Here is a 12344-nt window from a genome sequence, read left to right as displayed (position 1 = left end):
ACACTGTCCCCCCATCACTGACCCCAACACCAATTTAATCCCCCTCCCACAGCCCCATGTACACTGTCCCCCCATCACTGACCCCAACACCAATTTAATCCCCCTCCCACAGCCCCATGTACACTCTGCCCCCGATTGTCATTAGCTCAGACCTTTGTTATGCATTTGTGGGATGTGGGTGTTGCTGGCTGTGCCAGTATTTTGATAACCTGTCCTTTCGACTTGCCTGTGGCCTGTTTTACTGTCTCCTCTGCATTGCTGACGCTGAATTTATTTCTGTTTAATTTTCTTCCCTAGGGAGTGAGTTTGGCAGGGTCTGGGGCTTGTACGGTAAAATAATATCACATAGCACAATCTCATCAGCCAGAGTAATGGGAGTTTTCTTTGTGTTCATCCTGTGGAAGTGGCCATCTGAGGCAGCATTTCAGGGCCTCAACTGAATCAACCAGATTGCTGTGTAGGTGAGACCAGGTATGCCAGATTCCTTCCCCAAAACCACAGCCATGAGCCGGGGTCGGGGTGTGACAGAGGTTACACGGTCTCTACTGGACTAACTGTTCACTGGATTAAAATGTCACCTTTCAGCATGGTGGGAGAGGAGCCCTGCCCCACCACTCCCCCTCACATTCTGGATTATTTGTCCAGTGTTGGTCCCATTCTGCCACAACTCCCTTAGGTTGGACCTCTTATTTCATATCAAGGTAAGTGTCCTGCATTTGGACTGTTTGATGGGGGCAGTGTAGAGGAAGCTTTACTCTGTATCAAACCCCATGCTATCCCTGTCCTGGCAGTGTTTGATGGGGGACAGTGTAGAGGGAGCTTTACTGTGTATCAAACCCTGTGCTATCCCTGTCCTGGGGGTGTTTGATGGGGACAGTATAGAGGGAGCTTTACTCTATATCTAAGCCCGGGCTATCGCTGTCCTGGGAGTGTTTGATGGGGACAGTGTAGATGGAGCTTTACTCTGCATCAAACCCCGTGCTATCCCTGTCCTGGGAGTGTTTGATGGGGGACAGTATAGAGGGAGCTTTACTCTGTATCTAACCCCGTGCTATTGCTGTCCTGGGAGTGTTTGATGGGGGACAGTATAGAGGGAGCTTTACTCTGTATCTAACCCTGTGCTATCGCTGTCTTGGGAGTGTTTGATGGGGACAGTGTAGAGGGAGCTTTACTCTATCTAAACCCATGCTGTCCCTGTCATGGCAGTGTTTGATGGGGGACAGTGTAGAGGCAGCTTTACTCTATATCTAACCCTGTGCTGTCCCTGTCGTGGGGGTGTTTGATGGGGGAACAGTGTAGAGGGAGCTTTACTCTGTATCTAACCCTGTGCTGTCCCTGTCCTGGCAGTGTTTGATGAGGACAGTGTAGAGGGAGCTTTGCTCTGTAATAAACCCCGTGCTGTCCCTGTCCTGGGGGTGTTTGATGGGGGACAGTCCTGTCCCTGTCCTGGGGGTGTTTGATGGGGGACAGCCCTGTCCCTGTCCTGGGGGTGTTTTATGGGGGACAGCCCTGTCCCTGTCCCCCTGGGGGTGTTTGATGGGGGACAGCCCTGTCCCTGTCCTGGGGGTGTTTGATGGGGGACAGTCCTGTCCCTGTCCTGGGGGTGTTTGATGGGGGACAGCCCTGTCCCTGTCCTGGGGGTGTTTGATGGGGGACAGCCCTGTCCCTGTCCTGGGGGTGTTTGATGGGGACAGCCCTGTCCCTGTCCTGGGGGTGTTTGATGGGGGACAGCCCTGTCCCTGTCCTGGGGGTGTTTGATGGGGGACAGTCCTGTCCCTGTCCTGGGGGTGTTTGATGGGGGACAGCCCTGTCCCTGTCCTGGGGGTGTTTGATGGGGGACAGCCCTGTCCCTGTCCTGGGGGTGTTTGATGGGGGACAGCCCTGTCCCTGTCCTGGGGGTGTTTGATGGGGGACAGCCCTGTCCCTGTCCTGGGGGTGTTTGATGGGGGACAGCCCTGTCCCTGTCCTGGGGGTGTTTGATGGGGGACAGCCCTGTCCCTGTCCTGGGGGTGTTTGATGGGGGACAGCCCTGTCCCTGACACCCGAATTTGTGGTTTTAGTTCTTCAATTCCTAGTCACGAAATGACATTCTGTGAAATAATCTCAAATGAAAGACGTTCGAATTGTGTTTGATAATTAAACCAAATCTCATCACAGTTACACAAACAAACCACGTCACGGGTTGCACTGTCATCTTCTCACAGAGAAGGATGGAGCTCACATCTCACTGACAACTCTCATTCACAAACACAACATTTGCTGGGCCCCAGCGCGCACAGCCGGGGGGACACACAGCTCTGTCTAATGTAAAGTTCAGAACAGCCGCTCCCCCACCCCCTGTGGAAGTGTAGAGTTCAGTCGAGATGCTTCTGGGTCACATACACTTCAGTCCATGTTCCTCTGGGTTATATACACTTTAGACAACAGACTCTCCAGGGCTATGTACAGTTCGGCTTATCCCGTTCCCCTGAGTCCAATGTGTGCACATTCTACTGGTTGTTCTGCATCGCTGCCTCGGGGTTTATATACATTTCTCAGCCACTCCTGTTTGCTCGTTTGTGAAGGTAACTCGTAAGGAGCTGTCAGTGTCGGTGCTGGTCACCAATGCCTTTTCCTGTGTGGGACTCCCTCCCTGCGGGACCTCACTGTCGCGCTGCGGCTCAGGCTGGGACGCCGCCTGCTTCTGACTCGATTGCGTTCCCAGGGACCCCGGCAGCACATCGGTCAACTCAACGTGACAGAGCAGAGTCTGTGAGGTGTTGTCGTTCACCAAGTCTTTGGAGACGAAGGAGGGAGATTGGCTGGAGGCAGCTGAGGAACGGCGAGGGCCCAGGCTCCTGCTGGTGTGAGGGGTTCGCCCACCCAGCTTACAGAACAGACACTTGACCTTTTCCAGTAGTTTGGTGAGGACTGTTTTCCGGAGCAAGATATAGATCCACGGATCAAGGATGGGGTTGACTGATGCAATGCGAATCGCCATTAGATCAGGGTTAGAGTTGTCCCTTGTAACAGCAGGTCGATACAGCTGGTTAATAAACACCCTCACCTTCGAGAGAGAGAGAGAGAGAGACGTGTCAGGACAGGCGAAGGCAAAGCAACAAGAGTGAACAGGGTGTAAATGTGATCAGTACCAAGTCAGAGACACGAGATGGCACTGTTACCCGATCTCCTGCGGCTGGGACAACGGGCTGTTTCAATGGGCTTCGACTGTCTGATCCCACGCTCGGTACAGAGCTGGGCAATTGAAGATCCCGTGACAGGGGAAGCTCAGATTGCAGAAGATGCCAGGTTTTAACCTTTCAAAACCTGCTTGCAGCAGCAGGGAACACCAGGCTGTTGAACGGATTCAACAAGGGGAACATAAACTGTCAGCTGCAAGGCGGGCAAATCAGCTTAACCATGAAAGTAAATTTGCAAATAAGGAGTGGACGTTCAGGGCTCATTCCTCCTCCACAAAAGCTGCGGAGATGTAAAAAATGAGATCAATGTTTGTTCATTATGAAGGAATGTGCAGGCAAAGGAGAGGCTAGACTTCAGATCCTTCAATCCTCAAACTGAAAGCAAAATAGATTCAAGGGGATTCATGAAATAATCCTCTGATACAGTAATTGTAACAGTGACCGCCGCATAATTCCTTTGGAAAACCATGTCCAGGCAACACAGGCAGAGTTTCCTTCCAATTAAATATTAGAAGGAATTCGCTTGTTCAGCACAGACTCCATTCCTGTCCTTGACAATTGGAGTTTATGACAGTCTATTCACAACCTTGGTGTCACATTTAACCCGGAGATACGCTTCCAAATTGCATTTTTGCGCTATCACTAATACAGTCTTTTTCCCATCTCTGGATTGTCACGTGGCTCCATCCCTGTTCAGCTGATCTGCTGCTGAAACTCTCAGAGCTGCCTTTGTAACCTCTCAACTTGAGTGTTCCTAACCTCTCCCAGCTATTCTCCCGCATTCCACCTTTCCATTCACTCTGGGTCAATCAAAGCCTGACTGCCCGTATCTGAAATTGCATCTAGTTACATCACCCTCAAACTCCTGCGCCAGCATTGCCCCCCCCCCCCCCCCCACCCCGCCCCCGTCAAGTAATATCTTGGCTTGAGAATTCTAATCCTTGTTTTCAAACTCCTCCTTGGCTTGGTCTCACCATTTCTTAACCAAACATGAATCAGGGAGTTTGGATAAGTGTTCAGGGTGGTACGCTGTAACTAGCGCAGAGCCACTAGACTCAGTGGTGGGCCACAGCTATTTACGATCCATAAGCATGACATGGAGACCTGGACTGAGTGTATTTTGTAGCAACATTTGTTAATGACAGAAACCTTGGTACGAACACAAGCTGTGAAGAGGACATTAGGAGTCTGCTAAGGGGTTCTGGGAGGTTGAGTGAGTGAGCAGATGTTCAATGACTGGGGTATAAGGTGAGGAAACATGAGGTCGTGAGTAAAATAGAAAAGCACATTATTAATTAAATGGGAGTTAGATTGCAGAATCCTGCAGTGCAAAGGGATCTGGGTGTCCTCGTACAAGTATCAGTGAACATTAGCATGTAGTTACAGGAAAAGAAATTAGGAAGGCAAATGGAATGCTGGTTTTTATCAGAAGAGGAATTAAGTACAAAATTATAGAAGTCTTGCGTCTTATATAGGACGTTGATAAGTCTGTAGTCATTACGACATACAGTTTTGGATTTCTGAGTCATGGGTTTTGGAAAGAACAGTAGGGGTGCAATCGAGTCACTCCTGATGGGTCTGGGTGGGATGCTTCAAGGGGCAGTGTCGACTTGTTGGGCCGAAGAGCCTGTTTCCACACTGTAGGGAATCTAATCTTATTTATTTGAGGGGTGTACTGACAGAGAAGGCTCATTAGGCTGATTCCTGGAATTGATGGGGTTTGTCTAATGAGGGAAGGTTGAGTAAGTTCACCCTTTCTTGAATTTCAGACGTGATCGAATTGAAACATATTACAATTGTGAGGAAGTTTTAGAGTAGAAGCTGAGGAGGTTTCCTCTTATGAGAAAACTTAGAATTAGGAGGGACAGCTTACAAATAAAAAATATATAAAGCTGAAATGCGGGATTTCCTCTCTCGGAGGGTTGTGAGTGTTATGGAAGTCTCTCCTCCAGACAGCAATGCAGGTCCGCTCACTGAATATATTCCAAGCCAGGTTTTATTGACGAGGGTTTCAGGTGCAGAGTAAGGTGCTTTCAGATCTGTCACCATCTTATTGTACAGTGAAGCAGACATGAATGGTCAAGTATCTTTTCCCACTATTCCCCATGTCCAACTTCCAAGGTTCCCTTACAATCGTGTCATGTTTGCGTATGAACAGTGGTGTGCACTTAACTAACTCACTGGGGTCGAGGCTCCACAAATATCCCCATCCTCAACATCAGATCGGCCGAGCACATCAAGGCAAAAGATCTCCCAAATATTTGGTCATGTGTGGCAAGGTGGGAAATATTCTACAAATGATGACCTTCAGGATGTGAATCCTGGTATAGCTCATTCCTCTCACGGATTGTGGGAGTGTGCCTGGCAGTGAGGAATTGTCAGCACTGCCCTGAATCTTGACAAGAATCCCCTTGTCTGCCTCCTACAAATCCCCCACTCCCAAACACACTCTCCAGACACACTCCCCATTCTCCAGACACACTCCCCAGACATACTCCCAACTCCCAAACACACTGCCCACTCCCAAAAAAATTCCCCAGGCACAGCCCCCACTCCCAACACAGTCCCCACTTCCAAATACACTCCCCAGACACACTGCCCACTCCTCAAACACACTGCTCACTCCCAAACACATTCCCCAGACACAGCCCCCACTCCCGGACACACTCCCCAGACACACTGCCCACTCCCAAACACATTCCCCAGACACAGCCCTCACTCCCAGACACACTCCCCAGACACACTCCCCACTCCCAAACACACTTCCCACTCTCCACTCCCAACCACACTCCCTGACACACTCCCCACTCCCAACCACACTTCCCACTCCCCAGACACACTCCCCACTCCCAAACACACTCCCCTGATACACTCCCCACTCCCAACCACACTTCCCACTCCCCAGACACACTCCCCATCCCCCAGACACACTTCCCACTCCCCAGACACAAGCCCCCCGCACAACTAGACACATCCCACACAGACTCCAAACCCCCTCTCCCACCTTTCCTGCCCTCCACCCCCCCGACAGATATCCCGGTCCCGGACAGTCCCCCAATCCCAGACACGCCCATCACCCGCCCACTCCCAGGCACAGCCCCAAACACAGCCCATACCCTCAGACACAACCCGCAGCCATGTCTGGGGACTGGGAAGGTTCCATCGTTTTGCTGCTCGTTGTGCCAGGAAGTGGTGAGGGGAATAGCAGTGACAGGAAGACGATCCCAGGCAATCCTGGTTGAGCTGACACAGCTGACCATGGGTGAGGTCCAGCAGCAAGAGAAATGAACATTATCCAGGGAATAGTGGGTGTACTCACGGTTCAAACTGCATTCTGCCCCTGTTACTGGAGAAGTATCCTTCAGGAGTTTGGGATTAGCCACTTGGCAAGTCTGTACTGTTGCCCCTTTGTTGGCAAATCACCATGAGCCAGCTCTCAAACTGATTGGACAGTTCTTGAGGCGGGGCTGGGGCTTCACTCCCTGGATTCTCTGGTTCACTTCCCAGACTTTCCTGCTCACTCCCTGGAGACAGGCTTCAGTCGGCAGGTGGGAATGCCCCATTAATGTGACCTTTCCAACTCGCACAGCTCAGGGAAGGGCTCCGTACGGGGGAAGGTATGACCCAATCCCGATGGATCCTGGAGTCCAGGTACACGCAGAGGCCTTTCGGCCCCTCAGTCCTGCCATACTGTATGATTCAGCTGGATCTTGATCTTTCCCCTTGTCCCAAAACATTACCGAACCACAATCACCCTGACCACCTCCCTGTAGCCCTCGCCTCAGCCACCTCCGGGAGAATGTTCTAGATTGTCAGGAAGCAGAGTGAAGCCATCGGCCTGGATCCATTCAGAACCTCTCCCTGCCCCGAACATGTCAATGGGGTGGGTGGTAAAATATCCCAAACCACCCCCCTCCCCAATCTGTCCACAGGTTCCCAGGGTGATGAGCAATGTCCCACAGACCCTACCCCATCCCGACCCCCAGCCCTGCCTCCGACCCCCATTGCACAGAAACAATACCTCCCAACCAACCCCTCCAATGATGACCACTCAACAATCGCCCCTTCCTGATGTGATCCTCCCCCAACCTCCTGCCCTTTTACTGGGTGTGGTAGTGGGGAGTTTTGGGGTGGGGAGTGGGAGGCGGAGGGTGGTACTGTTGCCCCCCGACCACATGCTGGGTCTATGGGGCCTCCTCCCTACTGACACTTCATGTAGTTTTGCAGCACTACCCCAGCCCTCTCCCCATCAAAATCCCTGCCCCTCGACTCCCCCAGCCCGTCCCTGCCCCTCGACTCCCCGAGCCCATCCCTGCCCCTCGACTCCCCCAGCCCGTCCCTGCCCCTCGACTCCCCCAGCCCATCCCTGCCCCTCGACTCCCCCAGCCCGTCCCTGCCCCTCGACTCCCCGAGCCCATCCCTGCCCCTCGACTCCCCCAGCCCGTCCCTGCCCCTCGACTCCCCGAGCCCATCCCTGCCCCTCGACTCCCCCAGCCCGTCCCTGCCCCTCGACTCCCCGAGCCCATCCCTGCCCCTCGACTCCCCCAGCCCGTCCCTGCCCCTTGACTCCCCGAGCCCATCCCTGCCCCTCGACTCCCCCAGCCCGTCCCTGCCCCTCGACTCCCCCAGCCCATCCCTGCCCCTCGACTCCCCGAGCCCATCCCTGCCCCTCGACTCCCCCAGCCCGTCCCTGCCCCTCGACTCCCCGAGCCCATCCCTGCCCCTCGACTCCCCGAGCCCATCCCTGCCCCTCGACTCCCCGAGCCCATCCCTGCCCCTCGACTCCCCCAGCCCGTCCCTGCCCCTCGACTCCCCGAGCCCATCCCTGCCCCTTGACTCCCTGAGCCCATCCCTTCCCCTCGACCCCCCCTGCCCCTCCCTTCCCCTTGGCTCCCCCAGTCCATTCCAGAGAAATATTTCCTCTCGATCGACCCGATGCAATCTTTCAATTATTCCAGTCGCTCCTGGGCTGTCTGTAATGGAGGGACTAATCCGGTGCAGGTTACAACCTGCTCTTTACAGCTCCCGGAGCGCAGTGGAAGTGTCTCTATCTCTGGGCCAGGAGGCCTGAGATAAATCCCACCTGTTCCAGAGGTGTGTCACAGCATCACTGAACAGGTTGATTAGAAAATATCTGTGTCCTGTCCTCAGCAGGTTAACCCCTTGTGTCCCTGCTTTAACTCTGATGAACCCAGGTTACACCCGGCCGAGCACGAGCTGCTGCCACAGGAATTGACAGCAGATTTCTGCTCAAGGACAGGACATTGTGGTGACTGTGTTTGAACTGTGACCCCCTCAGTCAACACAGTCTACACAGCTCTCCTGAAACACACCCAGCTCTCTCTGCACACACACACACACACACTCATACACGCACATCCACACACTAATTCTTACACACTCACTCAGCCACAACCACACACTCACTCATTCACACCCACTCACTCAGAGACATGTTCACACAGACACAAAAATCAGACACTCACACGATCACTCATAGTCAGTCACTCTCAGAGACACACAGACACATAATCACACTGTCTCATACAGTCTCACACATAGTCTCATACACATGCAGTTTCACACATACACACACACAGACATACACACATATATGTGCACACACACGCATACACACACACGCATATACACACACAGATACATAATCACACTGTCTCATACACAGTCTCACACATAGTCTCATACACATGCAGTTTCACACATACACACATATATGTGCACACACACGCATATACACACACACAGACACATAATCACACTGTCTCATACACAGTCTCACACATAGTCTCATACACATGCATTTTCACACATACACACACACAGACATACACACATATATGTGCACACACACGCATACACACACACATGCATATACACACACAGACACATAATCACACTGTCTCATACACAGTCTCACACATAGTCTCATACACATGCAGTTTCACACATACACACACACAGACATACACACATATATGTGCACACACACGCATACACACACACACACGCATATACACACAGACACATAATCACACTGTCTCATACACAGTCTCACACATAGTCTCATACACATGCAGTTTCACACACACACACGTGCACACACACATATAGACACACACACACAGATACTCACACCCCTCATAAACACACACTAAATTACGCAAACACATGCTCACATAGATACACACATTCTCTTCCGCTCGCTGACAGTCTCTTGAATGGGCTGAATGTCCTATTTTTATCAGTTAGCCGAGAAATTCACTCAGGAGTTTGATTTAAAAGCAATCAGCAACAGGTAGAGACAACGTGAACTGTGATTGGAGACAGTCGGAGCGGATTCACCAGGGACATTCAAAAAGAGGAGCTGAATAAATGTTTGAAGGGGACCAGTTTGAGGGCTGCCAGGGAAAGAGCAGGGATGGGGTGTGGGTGTGGGAGTTTATAGATAACTCATTCAGCACTAGTACCGTGAACTGACTGGTCTCTGGTGTGCTGTGATTATCTGATAGCCCCTTATCAGTGTGCGATCACCACACTGACAGTGAGTTGTTCACTCTGTCAGAAAACAGACTGTACATGATAAACATAAAATATATGAGGGAGAGTGTGGGTGAGCTGGGGGGAGGGTCGGTGGAGATGGGGCAGACCAGAGAGCCAGAATACACGAGATGGACGGAATGGTTTCTTTCCATAACATGACTCAGTGCTAATCAAAGTCACACTGTCTAACCACAGCAAGAAGTCACGAGCAATGTAATTTACTGCAGTTTCCGCAACGGAGGGGAAACTGTTACACCTCTGAGAGTGTCATGGGTGAAAATCTCAAAAACTGTCTCACAAGAGCTCATATCTGATAAAGCTATCGAGATTGCAGGATGGCTCTGATAGAGCAGATATAGAGAAGACATTTCCACTTACAGCAGGGAGAGCAGGACTAGAAGGTTATCAATGTGAGTGAGTCACTAATAAACGGAACAGAGAGTTGCGGATGGAGAGTGGGCGGGTGGGTGGAATTTACTCCATGATGCTGGGGAGTAACAGAATGTGCCAGGGAGAGACAGGGCCGGGAGGAGTGCCCCGAGACGGATAGCTGAAGGGGATGACAGAGGTGGGGGTAGGGGGGTGGAAACGGGACAGGGCATGTTAGAGAGGTTGGGATGAATGGCCTGCTGGGAACTGAGATGGAATTTGTTTTATATCTGTTCATGGGATACGCTCATCCCTGTCTGGGCTCGCACTTGTCACTCTTCCTGATTGCCCCTGAACAGAGTGCCTCACCCAGGCCATTTCAGCAGGCAGTTCAGAGTCATTGTGGTGGGTCTGGAGTCACATGTAGGCTAGACTGGGTGAGGATGGCAGTTTCCTTCCCTACAGGGCATTAGTGAACCAGATGGGTTTTTACAACAAAATCGACTGCAGTCATTGGGCTAATTTTGCGCTAATTGCAGATTTTTTGCTGATTTGTGGTAGGATTAGTGCCCTTAACACCCCCCCCCCCCCCGGGGGAGACTGGTCCGGGTTTCTGGATGACTGAGCCAGCAACATTACTGGCACCTCTTCACCATCACTTACCACCAGCGGGATGGAGCAGACCAGCACCACAGCCGACGTGGCGATCAGCAGGATGACCATCTGGATCTCGGCACCGGCCATGCGGCGGAAACTCCTGCGGCGTCGCAGTTCCCTGAGCCGCGGGTCGTGTCCCAGCGAGGTCCGCCGCATGAACTGCCGGTGCATGTGGATCAAGGCGACACACACCAGCACGTTACAGATGACGGTGACCAGGATGAGGAAGGAGCTGAAGCCGGCGTACATGTAGGAGTAGACGGCGTGCAGGGGCTCCTCCGTCTGCCAGTCAATGAAGCACCAGGTGTTGGGGAACTGTTGCACCGTCTTGCCCAGGCCGAAGTTCGGCAGGGCACAGAACAGGGTGTTGGCTAAGTAGATGGCAAAGAGAGTGACTCCAGCTAGCCTTTTGTCCACAAAGTGGTTGTAGAAGTAAGCATGGTTAATGGCCAGGTACCTCTCGATGGACATGGCACAGATGATGCTGAGACCGGACGTCCCAAAAAACAGAAGGACAAAGGAATCGTACTCACAGAGTGCACTGTCCCCCGGCCAGTTCCCGATGATGTAGGTGATGATAGTGATGGGGCTGACCAGGCAGGTCCCCAGCAGATCAGTCACTGCCAGCCCACAAACCAGGGTGTAAAATGTTGTCTCTTTCTGTTCCTTGCGAGACTTGCAGAGGACCACAATCGCAATCAGATTGCCCGCCACCCCGAAGACAAACATGACCGTGGGGATGACCAGAAGCCTGGAGGTTTTGAGGACCGTGCTGCTGTTGAGACCTTCGCTGTCATTGAGCGGACTCATGGCCAGGGGTACACCCTCCCCGCCCGCAGTGCCCAAAGCAGACATTCAGAGCCACTCAGTCTCGCCCAACACAACCCTCCCTCCTCCAACATGCAGCCCCAGTAACCCCCCCCCCCCCCCCCACCCCACCTTCCCACGGCGTGGAAACAAAGTGTCCGGGAATTCCTGCTGCTACAATCCAACGCAATCCCAGAATGGATGGGAAGGTGCCAACCCCCCCAGGTTTCCAGCCGAAGTTTTGAAGCAAAGAGAAGACCAGACGCGGGTCAGGGAGACGGGGTGAGCTGACGGACAGCACGGTTGAGGAGATAGGGGCAGGTTTTCACGACGGCAGAGAGATGCACACCTTGGTCGATGAGCTGGTCGCCATGGGCTTCTTCTACGCTGCTCCTACACGGCCAGGGCTGTGGTCCCTGTCCTCTCGGTCCCGGCGGCGCGCAATGGCCAGGCAGTATTGCCCAACCCGGGTGGAGGCCACTCCTGAATCCCTCCTGCCTCCAAGGTCTTCCACACCGTGCTGGGAAGGTGTCCGAGCCTCTCCCTCCGACACAGCGCGCTGCCCCTCTCAGTCTGAGTGACTCAGGCAGGTTCAAACCTCCTTTCACACTCGGATCAGCACTAAACTCTGCCCCTCTCAGTTTCCATTGGCCACAGCAGCTCACTGAATCAGGACTGGGTCCTAAGCGCCTTCCCTTACTGTCTTCAGCTTGCACTCTTCTGAGCTCCCGGTTCAAACCGCAGCCAGGGAATGGGAGAGGAAGCACGGAC

The 12344-nt window shown here is 52.8% G+C and overlaps 1 protein-coding gene across 1 annotated transcript; it reads right to left on the bottom strand.

Moving 5' to 3' along the window:
* Positions 1 to 2155: 2155 nt before the first annotated feature.
* LOC132209498 (prostaglandin E2 receptor EP4 subtype-like) lies at positions 2156 to 11652 on the bottom strand. Its single transcript, XM_059644961.1, has 2 exons — positions 10773 to 11652; positions 2156 to 3046 (listed from the first exon to the last, which is right to left on the bottom strand). Exons 1-2 carry the CDS (start codon positions 11619 to 11621, stop codon positions 2522 to 2524), a joined length of 1374 nt encoding a protein of 457 aa, XP_059500944.1. The 5' UTR covers positions 11622 to 11652; the 3' UTR covers positions 2156 to 2521.
* Between the last annotated feature and the right edge of the window lie 692 nt (positions 11653 to 12344).

Source organism: Stegostoma tigrinum, chromosome 3, assembly GCF_030684315.1.
Source record: "Stegostoma tigrinum isolate sSteTig4 chromosome 3, sSteTig4.hap1, whole genome shotgun sequence".
Classification (NCBI taxonomy): domain Eukaryota; kingdom Metazoa; phylum Chordata; class Chondrichthyes; order Orectolobiformes; family Stegostomatidae; genus Stegostoma; species Stegostoma tigrinum.
The sequence above is the reverse complement of the archived record's forward strand: the minus strand, read 5'-3'. Positions and strand labels throughout refer to the sequence as shown.